Below are 18,315 nucleotides of genomic sequence, written 5' to 3' on the forward strand. Positions count from 1 at the left end.
CTGTCAAAGATATTATATCTCCATTTATGATCAGGTGATACAAAAACGTCGTATACTAATCGAATTGAGTCATAAAGTTATTTATGATTTCTTTTATCTTATAATTTTTTTTAATATTTATCAATATTTTTTAATTTTTAAATGATTGTATCACCACTATCATAAAGATTTATTATTGTGATTTATATTTTAAATAATCTTTAAAGTTCACACAAATATTATTTAACATAAAAAAAATTAAATATGTATGCATCAATCGCGTGTTATGCTCGTAATCACTATTTGCAAATTAGTAATCTAAAATGTTGTTGATGTTTACAAGATTTGAAAATACACTTTTAAATAAGATTATTCATCACACAATGATTAAGGATGAATTGTACTAAGCAAAAACTTATGTGAGACGGTCTCACGAGTCGTATTTTGTGAGACATATATCTTATTTGGGTCATCCATAAAAAAATATTACTTTTTATGCTAAGAATATTACTTTTTATTGTAAATATCGGTAGGGTTGACTCGTCTCACAGATAAAGATTCGTGAGACCGTCTCACAAGAGACCTACGTATTGTACTAATGTTCTACCAAATTAATTAATTATCGTTTCTTATAATAAGTTTTGTTTTCAAATGTGATTTTGATATATTTAAAATTATGAGTACTGCACAAGTGGCAATAAAAAGGAGACAGTTTAATTTTTTAAATGTAAAAATATAAAAAGAAGTTAGAAAATACAGTTTTATGTATAAAATATTATCGTGCAACGGATTAATTAGTTTAGCAAGTCGGACATTAAGCATGTACGTTGATGATCATACAATTTTCCAATTTTTATAGTATTCTGAGATGAGTAATTTACTATTTTATATTAAGAAAACCATCACCACCACTAGGAAGGTAAATAAATCGAGCTGGTTCGCGAATCTTTCAAGTCGGATCGATAAATTATTTGATTTGTATTTGAATTTATCGAACTCGAACATGTTCGAAATTTTACTTAGCCGAACTCGAGCAAAAATAATTTTATTCGATAATTCGATAGTCGTTCAATATTTCAAGCTTTCAAACCTTCTTTGTTTGAATAATAGTTCGTGAATATATTCAAAGATTTCAAGCCAAACTCGAACTTCCTTTTGAGCCGAATTCGAGCAAAAAAATTAAAAAATTTCGAGATTCGAATCGAACTCGAATATACTTAATTCTATCCGAATTCAAGCTTTAAATCTTTATTAATCTTCGGCTCGATTCGGTTCATTTACACCCCTAACCACCACAGTTATATCTATATCTACTATTTTATAAAATTTGAGCATTGTATACAAAGTAATTTTTTTTTTTCCGACCTCATTATACCATTATCATTTTATATTTTTATCCTTAAAACATAATATTTGTTTCCTAAAATTAACGGGCAAAACTGGCAAATTGCACCCACTATCTCAACCAAAATCTCACGTCCACGTCTTCTCCTCTATTATGCAACAATCTTCTTGTTTCCGCTCAACATATACATTTCTATGTCATTCATTTCCATTCGCATGACAATTGCTCTAACTCCGAATGTTTTTTGTCCAATTTATATGTAAAATCTTTATATACACACGCATAGTGTGTGCCACTATTACTCTTATCTATACATATATGTCTCTTGTCAAAAGGACACACATGTCTATATCCGTGAGACAAGTCGACCAAATTTATAAATATTATTTTAGCATAAAAATAATATTTTTTCATGAGTTAGGTTGTGCCAGAAATCTATCTAATAAAATTGGTCATTTATATTATATATCGGCTGATAATGAACTTTAGATATTGTGTTGGACAAAATATAAATTTCACTTTTAGAAATTAATAATCTTAATATGTTGAAACAAATAAATAATTTTAATCAACTTAAGATTAATATTTATATTTCAATTTAATTAAATAAATATGAAATAATCAATTAACTTGGTAGGTATTTGTTGGTTATAATTATGAACCAACCAAAACGTTAGGGAAAGAGTAAAATATACTATTATCTAATGTTTCTTGTACGTAAAAATAAGATACAAATAGATCAGCATAGAAAGTCATCAATCCCTCCCTCAACTCAAAAAAAAAATAAAAAAATAAAAAAATAAAAAAATTCATTGATCAATTTAAATTTTAACCATACGCTGAAAGAATCATATATTTATTCAACTCATGAAAATTCAATAATCAATTTAAATTTTAAACATATGCAAAAAGTCATTAATCTCTCCCCTACCAATACACCTGCACGTTCATGCTACTGAATTAGTCCGAGAGTTTACTCAATGCATATTGAATGACATTGGCGGTGATTTTCATGTCACTAAAAAATATAACAACAATGTTTCGTAATTTCTTCTTATAATTTAAGGAATCAGTTGCACGTACGATTTCGTCGACTAAAAAAAAGTTATCAAATTATATAATAAAAATAATTGAAGATGATATCTAATTAGATTTTATAATTTTAAAAAAATTAAGTGAAGATAAATTCTTATTTTTTTAAAAAAAATGATATATATTTATAATTTTGATAAATTATATTATTATATTAATTCGTAAAAAATAATTAATTATATTACTACTGCCTAGTTTAATAATATTATAAATTTATTTAGTGTTGGATAATATATGAAGTTTATCCTCTTGTTTAATTTCTTCATGTTAATAGTACGTTTTGCGTATACAGGCAAGTCCCACACGGCAACATTTTGTCAACCTTGGCCTCTCCAACGAAATTTCATTAAAAGGGAAAAAACCAAACAATCTTTTAATTCGTCACCATTGACTTTGATTGGCCTAGAAAAAAAAAAAAATTCACAAACTCTGAGCGTGTTTTTGACTCCAAATGTTTACTGAATGTGCATGTGAAGAAATGATATAGAGTTTGACCTTGTTTTCCTCCCTTCCCCATTCAACATTCGTTATCCTGTGGGATTTTGCTATTCTAGACTTTTAACTAATTCAAGAAAGATTCAAATTCAGTGTAACCATGCCTTCTCTTTGGAGTGCGTTTTCATCGTCTACTTCATCAACATCATCGTCTTCTCCTGCAAATCCTTCATTGAAGAGCAAGAGCAAAAGCTCAAATGATATGCTCAAGAACTCGAGCAGTACTTGTGATCAGAATAAGAAGCTGAACCGACAAAGGAAATTGAGATATTTGAGGGATGATGAAGTGGGGCAGGGCAGGAGCAGCAGTCTTGATGGCTCTCAGTCGTGCCCTGTTTCTCCTGCTTCAGAGTTGCTGCCACGGACGACGCCCCACGGCGGTTTCAGTCACTGGTCCAACTCAGCCATCCCGCAACCGCTTCCCCTTCCTGAAGTGGCTTTTCAGTCTAGGCAGAATGATGGCTTGCATGGCTCTTCAGCTGCCAGGTTTGACATTTTTGTCTTGAATATTTGATTGGATTGCATGATATTTAGAGATTGGTTCTGGGAATGGGGATGTGTTTTTTTTTTTTTATATACTAGCACAAACATTACAGTTATTATTAATTAAAACCGAGTCTTGACTCGGAGCTTGAGAGAAGGTGAAAATATCTTGATTTCAGCTATTTATTATGGAACTAAGCTTCAGATAAATATCAATTTTTAATAAACATTAGAAACAAGGAATTAAATCTTGAGTTGAATCGGGTGAGAATACGATCATACCATTTGTTTCCAATCAAAGGCCAAGAAAGCAAGTTATGTTGAGGCGACTGTTGTAGACCCCATGCCTGTGAAAAAGAATAAAGCTTGAAGGTATATTTGGTACATGCATAGGGGAGAAAATGAAGAGTGAATTAAGGATTCACATTTCGAGTTCTCAAGCAGTCGGAGTATTAAAATTTCAACGATTATATAGAAGCATAAAAGTATTCCAATTATCTTCATCTTGCAGACATAATTCACATCAAAATTTAGGAAAAACCACAGATGATTTTGCCATGAGAAGATCATGCATTTCTCCAACTTATCGTCGAAGAAGGTTGCGTCAACACCTAAATGTCGATACTGCACAAAACGACTTCCGAATACATTTCCCTGCAAGAAGTGCTCCTAGCAGTGGTTGCTCTACTCCCATACATAGCCCACAAAGATATAAAACCGTGGATCTTTTCCACCCCTCGTTTAATGTATCATCAGCTTTAGAGGTTTCCACTTCTGACAGAATATCTGCAATCCTCGACCACTCTCCATTTCAGAGCTCATCTGATGCCGAGAACTCCAGACGTCGTGAGGGCATTTTACTTCATTCACACAATAATGCAAATGTTCATCCACTGCCTCTTCCACCAGCAGTATCAAGGCCACCACCTTCTACTCGACATAGCATGAACAAATTAGATAGCTTGTCAGGTAAAGGGCAGTGGCAGAGGGGACGACCCATAGGCCGGGGAACATATGGGAGTGTTTATGTTGCAACTCACTGGTATGAGTAAAAAACATGGTAGTTTCAAAAAAATATATAAATGGGTTTTTTTTTACTGTGATATTTTGATTCACTTGATTTACATTTGTTTGGCTTTGTTTCCATAGTGAAACTGGAGCGACATGTGCGATGAAGGAAGTTGAGATTATTCCAGATGACCCTATTTGTGCAGAATGTGTGAGGCAGTTGGAGCAGGTTATGAGATCATCCTCTACTATTATATATATTTTACTACAGATTTTATGTATTATCTAATCTGTTTCTGGGAATCAGGAGATCAAATTTCTCAGGGAGTTGAAGCATCCAAACATAGTCCAATACTACGGTTGTGAAATTGTAAGCAAATATCAGTTCCTCGATGCTTCTCTAGTTACTCATACTCAACAAACAAATTGACCGAGAAGATGTAATTTCTGTAGATCGAGGACCGATTGTGCATATATTTGGAGTACGTTCACCCTGGATCGATAAATAAATATGTTCGTGAACATTGTGGGGCTATGACTGAAAGTATTGTTCGCAATTTCACCCGTCACGTTCTTTCAGGATTGGCTTACTTGCATGGCTCAAAGATTATACACAGGTGATGGTTAGTTTAGGACTTGGGTATTCTGAATTTTGAATAATCCTGAAGTTTCTATATGACTAAAACAGGGACATTAAAGGGGCAAACTTACTTGTGGATACATCTGGTGTCGTGAAGCTTGCTGATTTTGGATTGGCAAAACATGTAAGCTTTCATAACTTAAAATTTAACTAGTTTTCAAGCTTCTAATGAATTATAGTGACCTGTTTGTGGCTCTTGTTTGTTCTTCTAGCTTACAGGGCACCATATTGAACTTTCATTGAAGGGTACCCCACATTGGATGGCTCCAGAGGTATCTCAAGTCCCGTTTAGGATACTCTCACTGCCTTCTTGCTGACCTAAATTTCCAAATATTTGATGAAATGAGTCTGACAGGTACTACAGGCTGTGATGCGAAAAGATGCTAATCCAGAACTGGCCTACGGAGTGGACATATGGAGCATTGGTTGTACCGTCATTGAGATGCTGACAGGAAATCCTCCTTGGAGTGAACATAATGGTGTAAGTAGTTGAATCAGCTCGATCTGCAAGCAAGAAATTATCAGACCACAAACCCGAGAGTGGAACTCAAATTCACATGTTGTCTTATTAGTTGTGAAAGCGATATCAAACAGCTTTTGATATTTCATGCCGTGAATGTGGTCTTGAGGAAAAAGAACGTGTTCTTGTCGTGGATCACTAATTGTGATCCTTTAAAATATGCTGTTGAAGCTAAGGTTGTGAAATTCGAGTCTTGAGCCGTGAAGTATGTTTTGGTGGCAGGTACAAGCAATGTTCAATGTATTGAACAAAACACCACCCATACCGGAAGCACTGTCTGCAGAAGGGAAGGATTTCCTGCAATGGTGTTTTCAGAGAAAACCTGAAGATCGACCATCGGCTGTTAAGCTGCTCGAGCATCCTTTCTTACGAAGCTCTCAGGATCAGAATAATCTTGGAGGGTTTCCTCAAGAATTTTCAGGGATGAGAGTACCTGTAAGATTCACACACACACACACACGAACTAAATCATGGATTCTATACCTGAATATGAAATCACAAGTTCTTGTTGAAATTTCCCTTATGACTTCTCTTTTTTGTCTGAAACTCAAAATTTTAAAGTGACCTCTATCATTCAGGATATACAGAGTCCAAGTGGCTGGACTAAACGGAACAAGGATGTGGTCCAGCCATCATCGGCTCCAAGGATACAGCAAGGGAAACTGCCACTTAACTGGTATGTTTCATCCCGCTCTTTTGTTTTGCAGACAGTTGAATAACTTGGTTTTCTTGAACTGAAATCTGATTACAGTTTTGGTGACAAAAACCGACATTCTTTTACTGAATCCATAGAAACTGGAGTTACATCTAATTTGTCTCCTCGTTCAACGCTTGAAGTCTTTTATGGTATATCTTCACCAGACCTAAATCGTGGTTCAAATATTACAAGCCCTTCAAACATTCAAAACAATTCGCTTTTGAGAACTGGGATCGACAGCTTATCTGTTTTTCCATGGAGGAGAAACCTCAGTCATCTAATACCAAAAATGGCAGAAAGAAAAAAATAATAAGCACTGCAATCAGCGGCCAGAAATTATTAGCTATTCTTTTTCCCCATCATTCGTATTCATGTTCCCCCTTGCATGTATTCTTTCTAACTTTGTTAAAATTTCTCAATGTTAAAACATTGAATCAAGTCTATATTGTAATACATGAGTTGCTTTGCTCAAACAGATAAGATTGTTTGTAAATTTGATCGTTAGAATTTATAGTCATCACCTCATTATCTTGCTGCCGGATCAGAATTCAATGATATCTGCACAAACACATTCAACAACAGTGAAGAGAACATTTGATATATCCCCTGCCTAACAATATAAACTGCAGCTACGAGTCCTGCGACACAAAAACAATTCTTCCCTCACTTCCATAACTAGTTTAACAGAAGGTTGGTGAAAGTTGAGAACCTAGCGGAAAATGAGAATTCTCAGAGACCAAACAAATGAAGAGAATGAACAAAGAGATGAATCAAAGTCATCATCCAGCAACTGAATGTAGGAAGTATCCATCTTCTGACATCAAAAGCAAATTCTTGTATTTCCTGAGTTCTGCTGTAAGTTCAATGTTAATCTGATGTATAAAGGCTTCATCTCTAATGATTGTGAAGAGGGCGTTTCATTTTGAGAAGATGGGAAACACCTGCAATCATCGGAATCTACTGCTGGGGACACCAGTTTTTGCAAGTGCATTCCCATGTTCATCTAGTAAGACAAAGCATGGGACGTACTTGATGTGATGTCATAGTGGAGCAGCTGCATGAAGCGAACACCATGAGTAATGAAGCAACCAAGATAATATAAAACAGACTACTCAATACCCAACAGTGGAGAAATTTCTTCATAAGCAAAGGCTGATTCTATTAAAAATAAAAGACAGTTTAAATTCAATTAAGCAAAGGATAGTATATTAAATCGAAATTCATCCAAAAGTCCTCAGCCCCAAGATAAATTTACAGGCAGTGAACCTCAAAGATTTTGTTCACAAAAATAATTAAACAATAGTTACTGGTAGAAAAAGACTTTATTCTAGCCTAAAAAAATTAGGAAAAAAAGATCGCTAACGAACTCGAAAAATAATAAATTTTGGCCAAAAGTTGCCCCAAGAAACAGACATCGTACTGCAAAATATCATTACACAGAGACATTTATCTTCTTAGAAAATACATCCCAGAATATCATTTGCTAAGGGCAAGAGACATATATCTAATTATTTTGTTTCACCCCTTAATGATCAGTAGTCAGATGGTAAATAACCTAGGCACCAGTGGCGGAGCCAGAATTTGAAATCTACTTGGGCTAAATTTTTTTAACAAAAAACAAAATAATCCATAACAATTAAAATCATAACTAAGATACATGTTCATCCATAACAAGATCTTCAATATTTTGGTTATTGAACTCGTAAGATTCAGAAATCGACAAAACATTGACAATATAATATTATTTCTCCATCATCCTACAAGAAAAATTAATGAAGATCAAATAAAATGAATATCTCTAAAACCATTAATTTAATGTTAGATTATTAAATTAAATATTTTAAAACTAAAATATACAAAGATAATCTGTATAGACTTAATCTTACTATTGAAGCTGTGATCACCGATTCTTCGAAGTATAATATTCATCAATTATAGAATCTGAGTCTATATTTGAAGCAAACTCTCTCAATGTAGATAATCATAGAATCTGTCAGAAAACAATCTCCCATTTTACTACGAAGAACTGTTTTAACATGCTTCATAGCTGAAAATGCACGCTCCGTAGTTGCCGTGGAAACAGCCAAATTTAAAACTAGACGGATCAACTTGTCAATCAAATTATAATGTTGCAACTTTTTTGTTTCAAATAACCCTCGGCACAATTCTGAGATAGTGGACATTTTCTGAAAATCTTCATGACAAACTACATCGAGCTCAAAATGTTGTAGCTGACACCTCAAATGATGCATTTTCTGTTCAGTGAAGTCCTCGGGATAATACTTCTCAGCGAGAGTACAAATCTTGTCAATGTTGAACCATTTAAAATTATCTTTTGGATCCAAAGCAGAGCTGAGAATTAGAAGTTCAACTGTCTCATCACTGAATCTAGAGTTTAACTCTTCCAACTGAAAATCTATTGCAACATTAAATATATCATAATGAAAGTGATGTTCAACCGTGATGGTATCCTTTTTCTTGCATGAACGACTAGAATGCTTATAATGAGAACTCTTCTCCGGTATATCGACATCCAATCTTGTGCAAAATAATTTTACATACGAAAGAAGAATATCAAAACCATCATTTCTCAATCTCAGAAAAAGTTCTTTAGTCGTAGAGGCCAAATCCATTGCACTTATGATATCAAGAGATTTTTGTTGCAAGGCACGACAAAGCAAATTTGTGATCCCCATAATTTTATGCATCAAATGCAAAATAAAAATGAAATCAAAATACTTCATCACTATTAATGAACCACCAGCTTCCCCGCGCATTGAAGTAGAGGTTCCATCAATGATAATGTTTTCGAGCACATTAATAGTTGCATCATACATATCTATCAAGCTGCGAATAGAATCAAAATGTGAGCTCCAACGAGTAGTACCTGATCGATGCAAAGTACCAATCTGATTAGCTCCTCGCCCAGTCTCGCGTTCAACGGCAACAACAGAACGTGCAATTTCATTAACTTGATAATATTTTAACTCAACATTGCGCTTTGAAGAAGATGTAACCCGATTGACAATAGTCGTCAGATTTGAAAAGAAAAGCCATATAGAGATCTTCTTTTCAGCTGCTGCAACTAATGCTAGTTAGATTCGATGGGCAAAACAATGTACATAATATGCATAGGGGCAATCTTTAAGAAATAAAGCTTGCAATCCATTAAAAGCACCACTCATGTTACTAGTACCATCATACCTTTGACCTCGCATATTATGAATTTCTAGATTATATCTAGTCAGGACATCACATATTTCTTTCTTGAGTGTTGCAGCTGTGGTGTATGAACATGCACAATTTGAAAAAAACGTTCCCGCAAAAAACAATGGGTATCAACAAATCTTAAAATTATAGCCATTTGTTCTTTGTTATATACATCTTTCGCTTCCTCCACCAAAATACAAAATTTAGAATCTCAAATTTCATCACGAATTTCATTTCTGAATCTATTACCAATAATATGCAAGATTTCTTTTTGAACTTCTGGTGAGGTATATCTTGCATTTCCCGGGGCCTTGTCTAAGATAACATCTCCAATACTAGCATTCCATTTCCCCAATTGTTTTGCCCATCGAATCCAACTAGCATTAGTTGCAGCAGCTGAAAAGAAGATCTCTATATGGCTTTTCTTTTCAAATCTGACGACTATTGTCAATCGTGTTACATCTTCTTCCAAGCGCAATGTTGAGTTACTATCTTATCAAGTTAATGAAATTGCACGTTCTGTTGTTGCCGTTGAACGCGAGACTGGGCGAGGAGCTAATCAGATTGGTACTTTGCATCGATCAGGTACTACTCGTTGGAGCTCACATTTTGATTCTATTTGCAGCTTGATAGATATGTATGATGCAACCATTAATGGTGCTCGAAAACATTATCATTGATGGCACCTCTACTTCAATGCGCCGGGAAGCTGGTGGTTCATTAATAGTGATGAAATCTTTTGATTTCATTTTTATTTTGCTTTTGATGCATAAAATTATGGGGATCGCAAATTTGCTTTGTCATGCCTTGCAACAAAAATCTCTTGATATCATAAGTGCAATGGATTTGGTCTCTACGACTAAAGAACTTTTTCTGAGATTGAGAAATGATGGTTTTGATATTCTTTTTTCGTATGTAAAATCATTTTGCACAAGATTGGATGTCGATATACCGGAGATCAGTTCTCATTATAAGCATTCTAGTCGTTCATGCAAGAAAAAGGATATCATCACGGTTGAACATCACTTTCATTATGATATATTTAATGTTGCAATAGATTTTCAGTTGAAAGAGTTAAACTCTAGATTCAGTGATGAGACAGTTGAACTTCTAATTCTCAGCTCTGCTTTGGATCCAAAAGATAATTTTAAATGGTTCAACATTGACAAGATTTGTACTCTCGCTGAGAAGTATTATCCCGAGGACTTCACTGAACAGAAAATGCATCATTTGAGGTGTCAGCTACAACATTTTGAGCTCGATGTAGTTTGTCATGAAGATTTTCAGAAAATGTCCACTATCTCAGAATTGTGCCGAGGGTTATTTGAAACAAAAAAGTTGCAACATTATAATTTGATTGACAAGTTAATCCGTCTAGTTTTAAATTTGGCTGTTTCCACGGCAACTACGGAGCGTGCATTTTCAGCTATGAAGCATGTTAAAACAGTTCTTCGTAATAAAATGGGAGATTGTTTTCTGACAGATTCTATGATTATCTACATTGAGATAGAGTTTGCTTCAAATATAGACTCATAATTGATGAATATTATACTTCGAAGAATCGGTGATCACAGCTTCAATAGTAAGATTAAGTCTATACAGATTATCTTTGTATATTTTAGTTTTAAAATATTTAATTTAATAATCTAACATTAAATTAATGGTTTTAGAGATATTCATTTTATTTGATCTTCATTAATTTTTCTTGTAGGATGATGGAGAAATAATATTATATTGTCAATGTTTTGTCGATTTCTGAATCTTACGAGTTCAATAATCAAAATATTGAAGATCTTATTAATGAGAAACTTTTTGAGACTACGATGAACATGTATCATAGTTATGATTTTAGTTGTTATGGATTATTTTGTTTTTTGTTAAAAAAATTTAGCCCGGGTAGATTTCAAATCCTGGCTCTGCCACTGGTCTCGCGGTGTTGCTGCATATAGAACTCGTTGGAAATGTTGCCGGAACTACTGTTCACGCTAAGAAAAATGGTTGGAAACGGCACAAAGTGGCCCAAAGTTTTCCAACACCACTAACCACAAATAAATTGAAGCAAGATCATTACCTAAATCGAGCATGAATCGAAGTATCGAACGCAAGAACAAAAGCTGAAATCGAGTGGCTTCTTCTTCGATTCGGCATAGCCGCACAGCACAGGAAGAACTGAAGAAGGCGCAGCCGTGTGGAGCTTGGGGCTGTCGATGACTGATCTCGCGAGGGTGGCTGGAACTTCGGGATAAGGTGGCGCAGCGGCTCACGGCTGATGCTAGGAGAGGAGATGAGCGACACGATGGGTTGGGACTTGGGAGGAGGGTTTGAAATGTTCTGCTTCTCAGCTTCTGTAAGTCAGCATCTTCAAATTTTTTTTTCTTTTGACAATATCAAACAATTGGACTTTGGAGCATGGGCTTATGTAATTTGGACCTGGGCTTGACCAAAAACTAATACATACTAATAATAAAAAAAAATTGGGCCACCCGGACTGACTTGACCAAAAACTAATGCATACTAATAAAAAAAAATTGGGCCACCCGGGCAGTCTCCCTCCGCCCCTGCTAGGCACCCTCATTTTTAAGTTACTTTTGCATGTTCTGGATGCTCAAGCAAAGGGACATCTGTTTTCACGTTTTTTAAACAATCAGCCGAGGACACAGCACACTCCCTTGTGCATAATAGAATAGGCGAGCATTATGAGAGACCTAATAGGTTTAAAAAACCAATACCAATCCACCAGGGAATCATTACTCATCGATGACCATAAACAAACTAGTTGCTCAAGATAGTGTTGTCATCTTTTTTGTGTGGTTAACCGGCTTAAAAGTTAACAGCCAATCTCGTTGGGAACATTACCTTCATGGCTTCACCTTCTCAAACCAAAACAGTAAAGAGAACAGTTCCACAAATTTCAGATGCAAATAAGTACCTATATATAAAAAAGCTGCAAAAATATATAAAGTATCATCGAAGTTAAAGGAGATAAAGCCTAAATCAGTTCCACCTCTTGTGATCAGCACTTTGATTCCTTGGTTACGGACTCTAGCATCATTATATATATTTTAACACAAGCATCCTTTTTCCTAAAAAGTTATCAGAAAAGAAGATTTTCATTTCAGTTGACCTGAACTCTAACACCCAATATTTAGCTAACCAACAGTTACCCATTCTAGAGGAGCAAAACAAGACGCAGCCAGAGGGTGGCTGTTCCCAAAAAAAAAAAAAAAACAACTACTTTTTTGCCCTGTGTACACTAATCCGCACTAGGTCATGTTCCTCATTTGCATCTAATAATGGTGAAGAATTTTAAGCCATGAAATTTACACTATAAAGATTATTACCTCGGGAAACCACTTACCATTTTCAGCATCAGCCAGGACAAAATTAAGCCAATCAGAATTCCTGTTCTCAACTTCAATGACAATATTGAGCAAGGAATTGTACAGGCTACACTTTGGTGAATAAAACTCAAGAACCGTGGCCTCTTTTCCACTTGCAAATGCTCTCTGCTTCGGCTCACCTAGCTCTTCAGTGCACAAAACCTTTCTCTTTGGGCCGTGGCATTGGGTTAGATATATAATTTAATAGAAGCTTGGGCTTATTGGGTCATTCGATAAAGGGCCAAGTTAACGCGTGGAGTATCCCAACTCCCATGCACAGCCCAATATTACAAATTGGGTTTTTCTTTTATCTTACTTTTGCCAAAAAGTCAGGCCCAATCGCAACCGACCAATTTGCTTAATCATGACAAAATTAACACGTGCAATTCACGTTTAGTACCGCATGACACGGCTTAGTACATCATTAGTTTCAATTGAATTTTTATCATACTTCAGTTCCATCATACACTTCATTCTCATCGTAAAAATGGAGTGAATATATTCCTAATCTGATATCAATATAAAACTTACAACAGACATAAACAACATGCGAAAAAACAAGGTCCGCCCAAACCAATTTGATTTAGTGACACCATACTCTCACTGATACGAGAAAGACACGGATTCGAGTCTTCTCCACCCCCAATAAATAATAATACCACAGTAGTGTCGCGGACAAACAACGTCCATATTTTCTCATACACGTTTAGAATGTGGTGTAGGCATAGTTTAATGTCCAAATCCAGGAATAATGATGATTTCATATGCCGACATGATGATAAAGAGTAAAGTACGTAAATTCCCCTTTGATATTAAACGTGTTTTTTCTACCTACAAACGACATGGTGTTTGTTGTCACATTCCCATCTACCACCACCAATTATCACACCACATTAAACTTAAAGCTAGCTACACGTCCCATTATCCCAATCCAAAATCAGATCTTTTATAATTTGTGATTTTTTTTAAATATAAATCATCAACATTCTGATTAATTTCTTTCATCAATATCTCGAACAATCAACCATACAAGGGCATCTTTGAAATATTTTTTAACCATTTATGTCATAGTAAACAGAGTCGAAAGTATTTTTCATATATATAATAATAGAATCTGCCGTCGTTACTATACGATGCATGTGCACGTAAAACACTCTCAACTCGAACTATTCATCAATATACAATCGATCACTCCTTTTAAGTGAAATACACAACTTCGATACGGATACGGATACAGAAAAATTTTAAGCATGTGTACGAAACAAACCTTCCCAGGTATATTCTGAAAATTCTCGCACGTTGCGATTTGCACGTGAATAGTTTTATAAAGGATCGGAGTGGGAAGTCTTCGAGTTAACTGTTAAATCGTTCATAAACTTATAATTACTTAAGAATATTATTTGATGCAAAACATTATGTTAACAGAAAATTAACAAATTAATCAACGCAAACAACGGAAATCCAAAAGCTGACCATAATTAATTAAATCAACAGGGTGACTGACTATTATTGAAATCTTGAGGAATTAGCCTCCGTGAATGAAGACGAAACGTACTCCCTCACCTCCCTAGCAATCACATTCCTCATCACATCCCAAAACCCCACCGGCACGTTCTCCATCCCCGCCCTATTCTCTTCCATCGCAGCGCCTCCTCCCATACCCGGTGGCGCTAACGACAACGCCGTCATGGGATCATATTCGTCAAAACAGTAGCTTGCAGAACCCATATTCCTTTCAACTTCCTTCGCCTCACCCGTGATCTGTTTCTGTTTCTGTTTCTGCAGATATCTCCTCTTCAAAGTCGAATTCCAGTGGTTCTTTACAGCATTATCGGTCCGACCAGGGAGAAGCCGCGCAATGGTGGCCCAGCGGTTCCCGTACTTTTCGTGAGCCTCCAAGATGGTCTCGTCCTCCATGGGTGAGAAGGGCCGATGCTCCACATCTGGGCTGAGCTGGTTGCACCACCTCAGCCGGCAAGATTTCCCTGACCGGCCTTTTATGTATTTGCTGATCAAAGACCAGTTTCGTGGTCCATAGCGTTCCACCAATCTGGTCAAAATCTTGTCTTCCTCCGCACTCCAGGGACCTTTAATCCTCTCGGACTTGTCGCCATCTGGCAGAGTCTTGGTCCCGTATGAGTCCGATGATGAGTCCGAGGAAGAAGAACTCGTCGATGAACACCGGTTAAACCTCTCCATGTTCGAAAGTATTTTGTTGGTTTATTAAATATATGTTTGAGTGGTGAGTAGAACAAGTGGAAGAACACAGAGTGAGGAGTTTATATAGTAAAAGGATGCATGCATTTTGGGGGTATTGGTTTTTTAGGCCAAAGGTAGAATACATACAGGAGGTTAGTTCCTCGAAACTGCCTTCTGTAAAGTAGCTTGGTGTGAATCATGGATATTAAATTATATTATATATAATAAATTTCTTTTTTAAAATATTAATTTGGAGCAATCTTTATTCATGTGGCGAAAACCATATTAAATGAATCGATTATATTCTTTGAATGTAAATATTAGGATATTTTCCAAATTGGTGAAAAATAAATATGACGCCAATTTAGGGCATAAATTTGAGCATTTATTTATTTAAAATGTCTTGTCAGTTTTTGGTGTATCCTTGAACGACATCGACGAAAGTTTCGATTAATTATTCTGCGATATAAAGACATGATCTTGTGTGAATCTTTAAGGAAGATACAATGTCAAATTATGAGATCCTCGTCCATCATATTTATAATATGCTGTAATAATTTACATATGTCAAATATATTACCTACATAGCATATATCATAACGTACATTGTCCCCATTAATTATCTAACTCGACTCGAAGTCATTCTTAAATATATTATTCCAATCAATTTGTATAACATATATATGTATAATATTCTTATCTCGTTTAAATTTTTTTTTTAAATATTATTTTTTATGACGTGAGAACCTACTGTTGTTACGCTTCAGTAAACCACCGGACTAACTCAATAGCCAGATAAATTGCAAACTATGTACGACGTGCTCAACTAAAAAAGTATCGATAATGAAAATCGTATTACAGACAAGTGATCATATATTCACATTGGTCTAATTATATGGACAACTCTCGAGTCTAAGGAAGATTAATGTGATAGAGTCAATTGATGAATCTGAACATATTATCGATAAGACAGAATGAAATGAATAATTGTGAATACCAAGCAGCGGATGAGGTCACTGGTTGGCTAAACAAATTTGGGATTTTGTACCTGCGGATGGAAGTTGTCGTAAACTGGCTATGTTTTGTCCCTGCGGATAAGATGACAAATCAGGACAGACAGCATTATTTGGAAAACTTTAATTAATGTAACAAAGTAAATTAACCGTGTGGTTAATTAAACCAATATTTAGGTTCATTGAATGGAGATGGAGAGTAATATGTCTGTTAGTCTAGATTCAAAGTTTAATAATTGGGGGGGCAAATTTTCTGATATTGTCCTCTGCCCGTACAACAATGAACGATGTTTCTTCAACATTAAGATAAAAAAATTAATGTTTCTGAATTTTATTTGCTTTCAGTGTTATCTTACAAAGGATTCTTTGAATGGGGATTAAAAATCCACGGTTAAAAGAAAGATTCGGAAGCCTACCAGACTTTCTTTATTTATTTCTCTTACGAGTAGGGGCAACATCAATTGTCACTCGTAATCAATAGTCGTTTGTTTTCCTACGGAGTTTATTTCAATCTTTTTTTGCATTATAATCAAATTAGATTTAAGAGGATGTGAGAATGGATTATAAATATATTCGAAAATCCACATACATGATAGTGATTTTTCTTCCAATCTTTTAAAAAACTCGGTATATTAAATGTTTTTAATCAAAATATTTTAACATACGTCGATGATTCGAAAGTCATGTGACACCAAGATCTCAAATCTAGAACTGAAATATCTCTCGGCGGCTACTCTAACCTAAACCGTGTAACTTAATTTTATAGTGTGCATTTCTATGAATATATTTTCAAATTGAATGGTGAAAATGGGAAACATGATGAATTTAGGGTGCAAGTAAGGATGAAAATAAAGTATGATTCAAATGTTTAAAACATGACAGTGAAGACAAAGCTGTCATCACAATGGAAAAAAGGCGATTTCAAAAGAAAGCCAAGAAAACGTCAAGTGGGGTGCCACCGCTTTTTGACTACTTTGCGTCCCTTGCACTTACAGCTGTGGGAGGGGTTAGAGTCCTCATGTAGGCCGGGGGAATCAACGGCTACGATCGTCTGTAGGCAATTGCAAAAGGTGTATTTTGGCCATTAATAATTTAACCAGTTTGGGGATGACTTCAACGGCTTCCACGTAATACGGGACCCACCACAGCCTGGCAGAATCTCACGTGATTCGAGTCCTCGATTTTCGTTTGACTTTCACCCCATTCCGGGCTCCACTCGCCGTATTTGATTTTATATTGCCTGTTCCATATATTTTTGTTGCTATTTGTCTGTTTTTTTCCATAAAAAAAAAAAACCAATTTTCAACCCAAAAAAATATGTGATTTATTTCATTTTGTTTCAATAATTAATACACATTACTTTTTAACTTGTAGTAAGGGATTGACTTAACATGAATTCTCCTAAAAAACCAAGGACGTCGAACTAACCTTCTTTCCATTCTGTTTCGATTAGACCTTGAAAATATACATGCTAACATTTTAGTAGTCGATGTGATTGTTATTGAATCAAATAATAAGACGTCCGAAAAATGAAACTCGATAAAAATAAATTAATTCATGGTTTTTCTAATAATGCAAAATAAAATTTTGTAAGGACAATTTCCTGTTTCATTTATTCGATGCAGTGATACTTCCGTATCGATTTTAACATCTTAAAACAAGGTCGAAAATAAATATATCTGTATATCTGGTGTCACCCTCGTTGATATTTAAATTTTGTATATATAGAGTATGCAATATTCTGCATACTTTAAAAATAATTAAATGACATATCAGGATTTAATTTTCTATTTGTGAAGCTGAATTTAAAATCCATTGTTTTAATACATATTTGCAATTTATATAACAACAAATGAATGATGAACGAGCAAACGCGCGCCAGCCACGTTCCCGTGCACCAAACAGCCACCATGGCACGGAAGTCTTTCGACACGTGTCTGCATATAATTGGTTAGGTTAGAGCAGCTGCAGTTGGGCAGTTGCTAGCATTACAGGCTGTCAGAGTACCATTCCACCGACCGCCGAACGGCACGGTCCAAATCCAAACACCAAATCCACTCCAATAATAATAAGGCAGGCATACACCCTTTTCAAGAAAAATTAAATAAGTCGTCAATACATAATAATTGTCATTAATTTATTTATATATTGGTTTGTTAAGACTTTTTTTTATAATTAATAATAGCATCCTAAGACCCAAAAAAAAAAACAATATCAATTTGTTATAATACAAGGTTGTATTATTAACATAACA

General features: G+C 35.1%; 2 protein-coding genes and 2 long non-coding RNA genes across 5 annotated transcripts; 1 reads left to right on the top strand and 3 right to left on the bottom strand.

The window, feature by feature from the left end:
- The first annotated feature begins 2,759 nt into the window (after nt 1–2,759).
- On the top strand, nt 2,760–6,791 carry LOC140982731 (mitogen-activated protein kinase kinase kinase 5-like). Of its 2 annotated transcripts, none has more exons than XM_073449398.1 (11): nt 2,760–3,397; nt 3,906–4,436; nt 4,544–4,631; nt 4,710–4,772; nt 4,856–5,019; nt 5,091–5,166; nt 5,255–5,314; nt 5,398–5,523; nt 5,785–5,997; nt 6,141–6,238; nt 6,314–6,791. In XM_073449398.1, the coding sequence occupies exons 1-11, from the start codon at nt 3,012–3,014 to the stop codon at nt 6,567–6,569; spliced, it is 2,061 nt and encodes a 686-aa protein (XP_073305499.1). In that variant the 5' UTR covers nt 2,760–3,011; the 3' UTR covers nt 6,570–6,791. The 2 variants fall into 2 exon arrangements, with proteins under 2 accessions (XP_073305499.1, XP_073305500.1); XM_073449399.1 differs by having other exon boundaries at nt 6,355–6,492.
- LOC140982734 (uncharacterized) lies at nt 4,184–6,066 on the bottom strand. Its single transcript, XR_012176346.1, has 4 exons — nt 5,828–6,066; nt 5,475–5,546; nt 5,114–5,360; nt 4,184–4,324 (listed from the first exon to the last, which is right to left on the bottom strand). It is a non-coding gene; the product is annotated as an uncharacterized lncRNA (long non-coding RNA).
- LOC140982733 (uncharacterized) lies at nt 6,399–13,093 on the bottom strand. The gene is made up of 3 exons (XR_012176345.1): nt 11,541–13,093; nt 6,781–7,313; nt 6,399–6,536 (listed from the first exon to the last, which is right to left on the bottom strand). It is a non-coding gene; the product is annotated as an uncharacterized lncRNA (long non-coding RNA).
- Nucleotides 13,094–14,138: 1,045 nt separating this feature from the next.
- On the bottom strand, nt 14,139–15,260 carry LOC140983129 (transcription factor MYB1-like). Its single transcript, XM_073450045.1, has one exon. It carries the CDS (start codon nt 15,046–15,048, stop codon nt 14,356–14,358), a length of 693 nt encoding a protein of 230 aa, XP_073306146.1. The 5' UTR covers nt 15,049–15,260; the 3' UTR covers nt 14,139–14,355.
- Between the last annotated feature and the right edge of the window lie 3,055 nt (nt 15,261–18,315).

Source organism: Primulina huaijiensis, chromosome 8 (genome assembly GCF_012295235.1).
Source record: "Primulina huaijiensis isolate GDHJ02 chromosome 8, ASM1229523v2, whole genome shotgun sequence".
Classification (NCBI taxonomy): Eukaryota; Viridiplantae; Streptophyta; class Magnoliopsida; order Lamiales; family Gesneriaceae; genus Primulina; species Primulina huaijiensis.

What these genes read in the sequence shown, in the direction of transcription:
- LOC140982731 (XM_073449398.1), top strand. Translation starts at nt 3,012, where the DNA reads ATGCCTTCTCTTTGGAGTGCGTTTTCATCGTCTACTTCATCAACATCA. An exon ending in CACATTGGATGGCTCCAGAG is followed by an intron (nt 5,315 to 5,397) that starts GTATCTCAAGTC and finishes TGAGTCTGACAG; the next exon opens with GTACTACAGGCTGTGATGCG. An exon ending in CTTGGAGTGAACATAATGGT is followed by an intron (nt 5,524 to 5,784) that starts GTAAGTAGTTGA and finishes TTTTGGTGGCAG; the next exon opens with GTACAAGCAATGTTCAATGT.
- LOC140983129 (XM_073450045.1), bottom strand. Translation starts at nt 15,048, where the DNA reads ATGGAGAGGTTTAACCGGTGTTCATCGACGAGTTCTTCTTCCTCGGAC.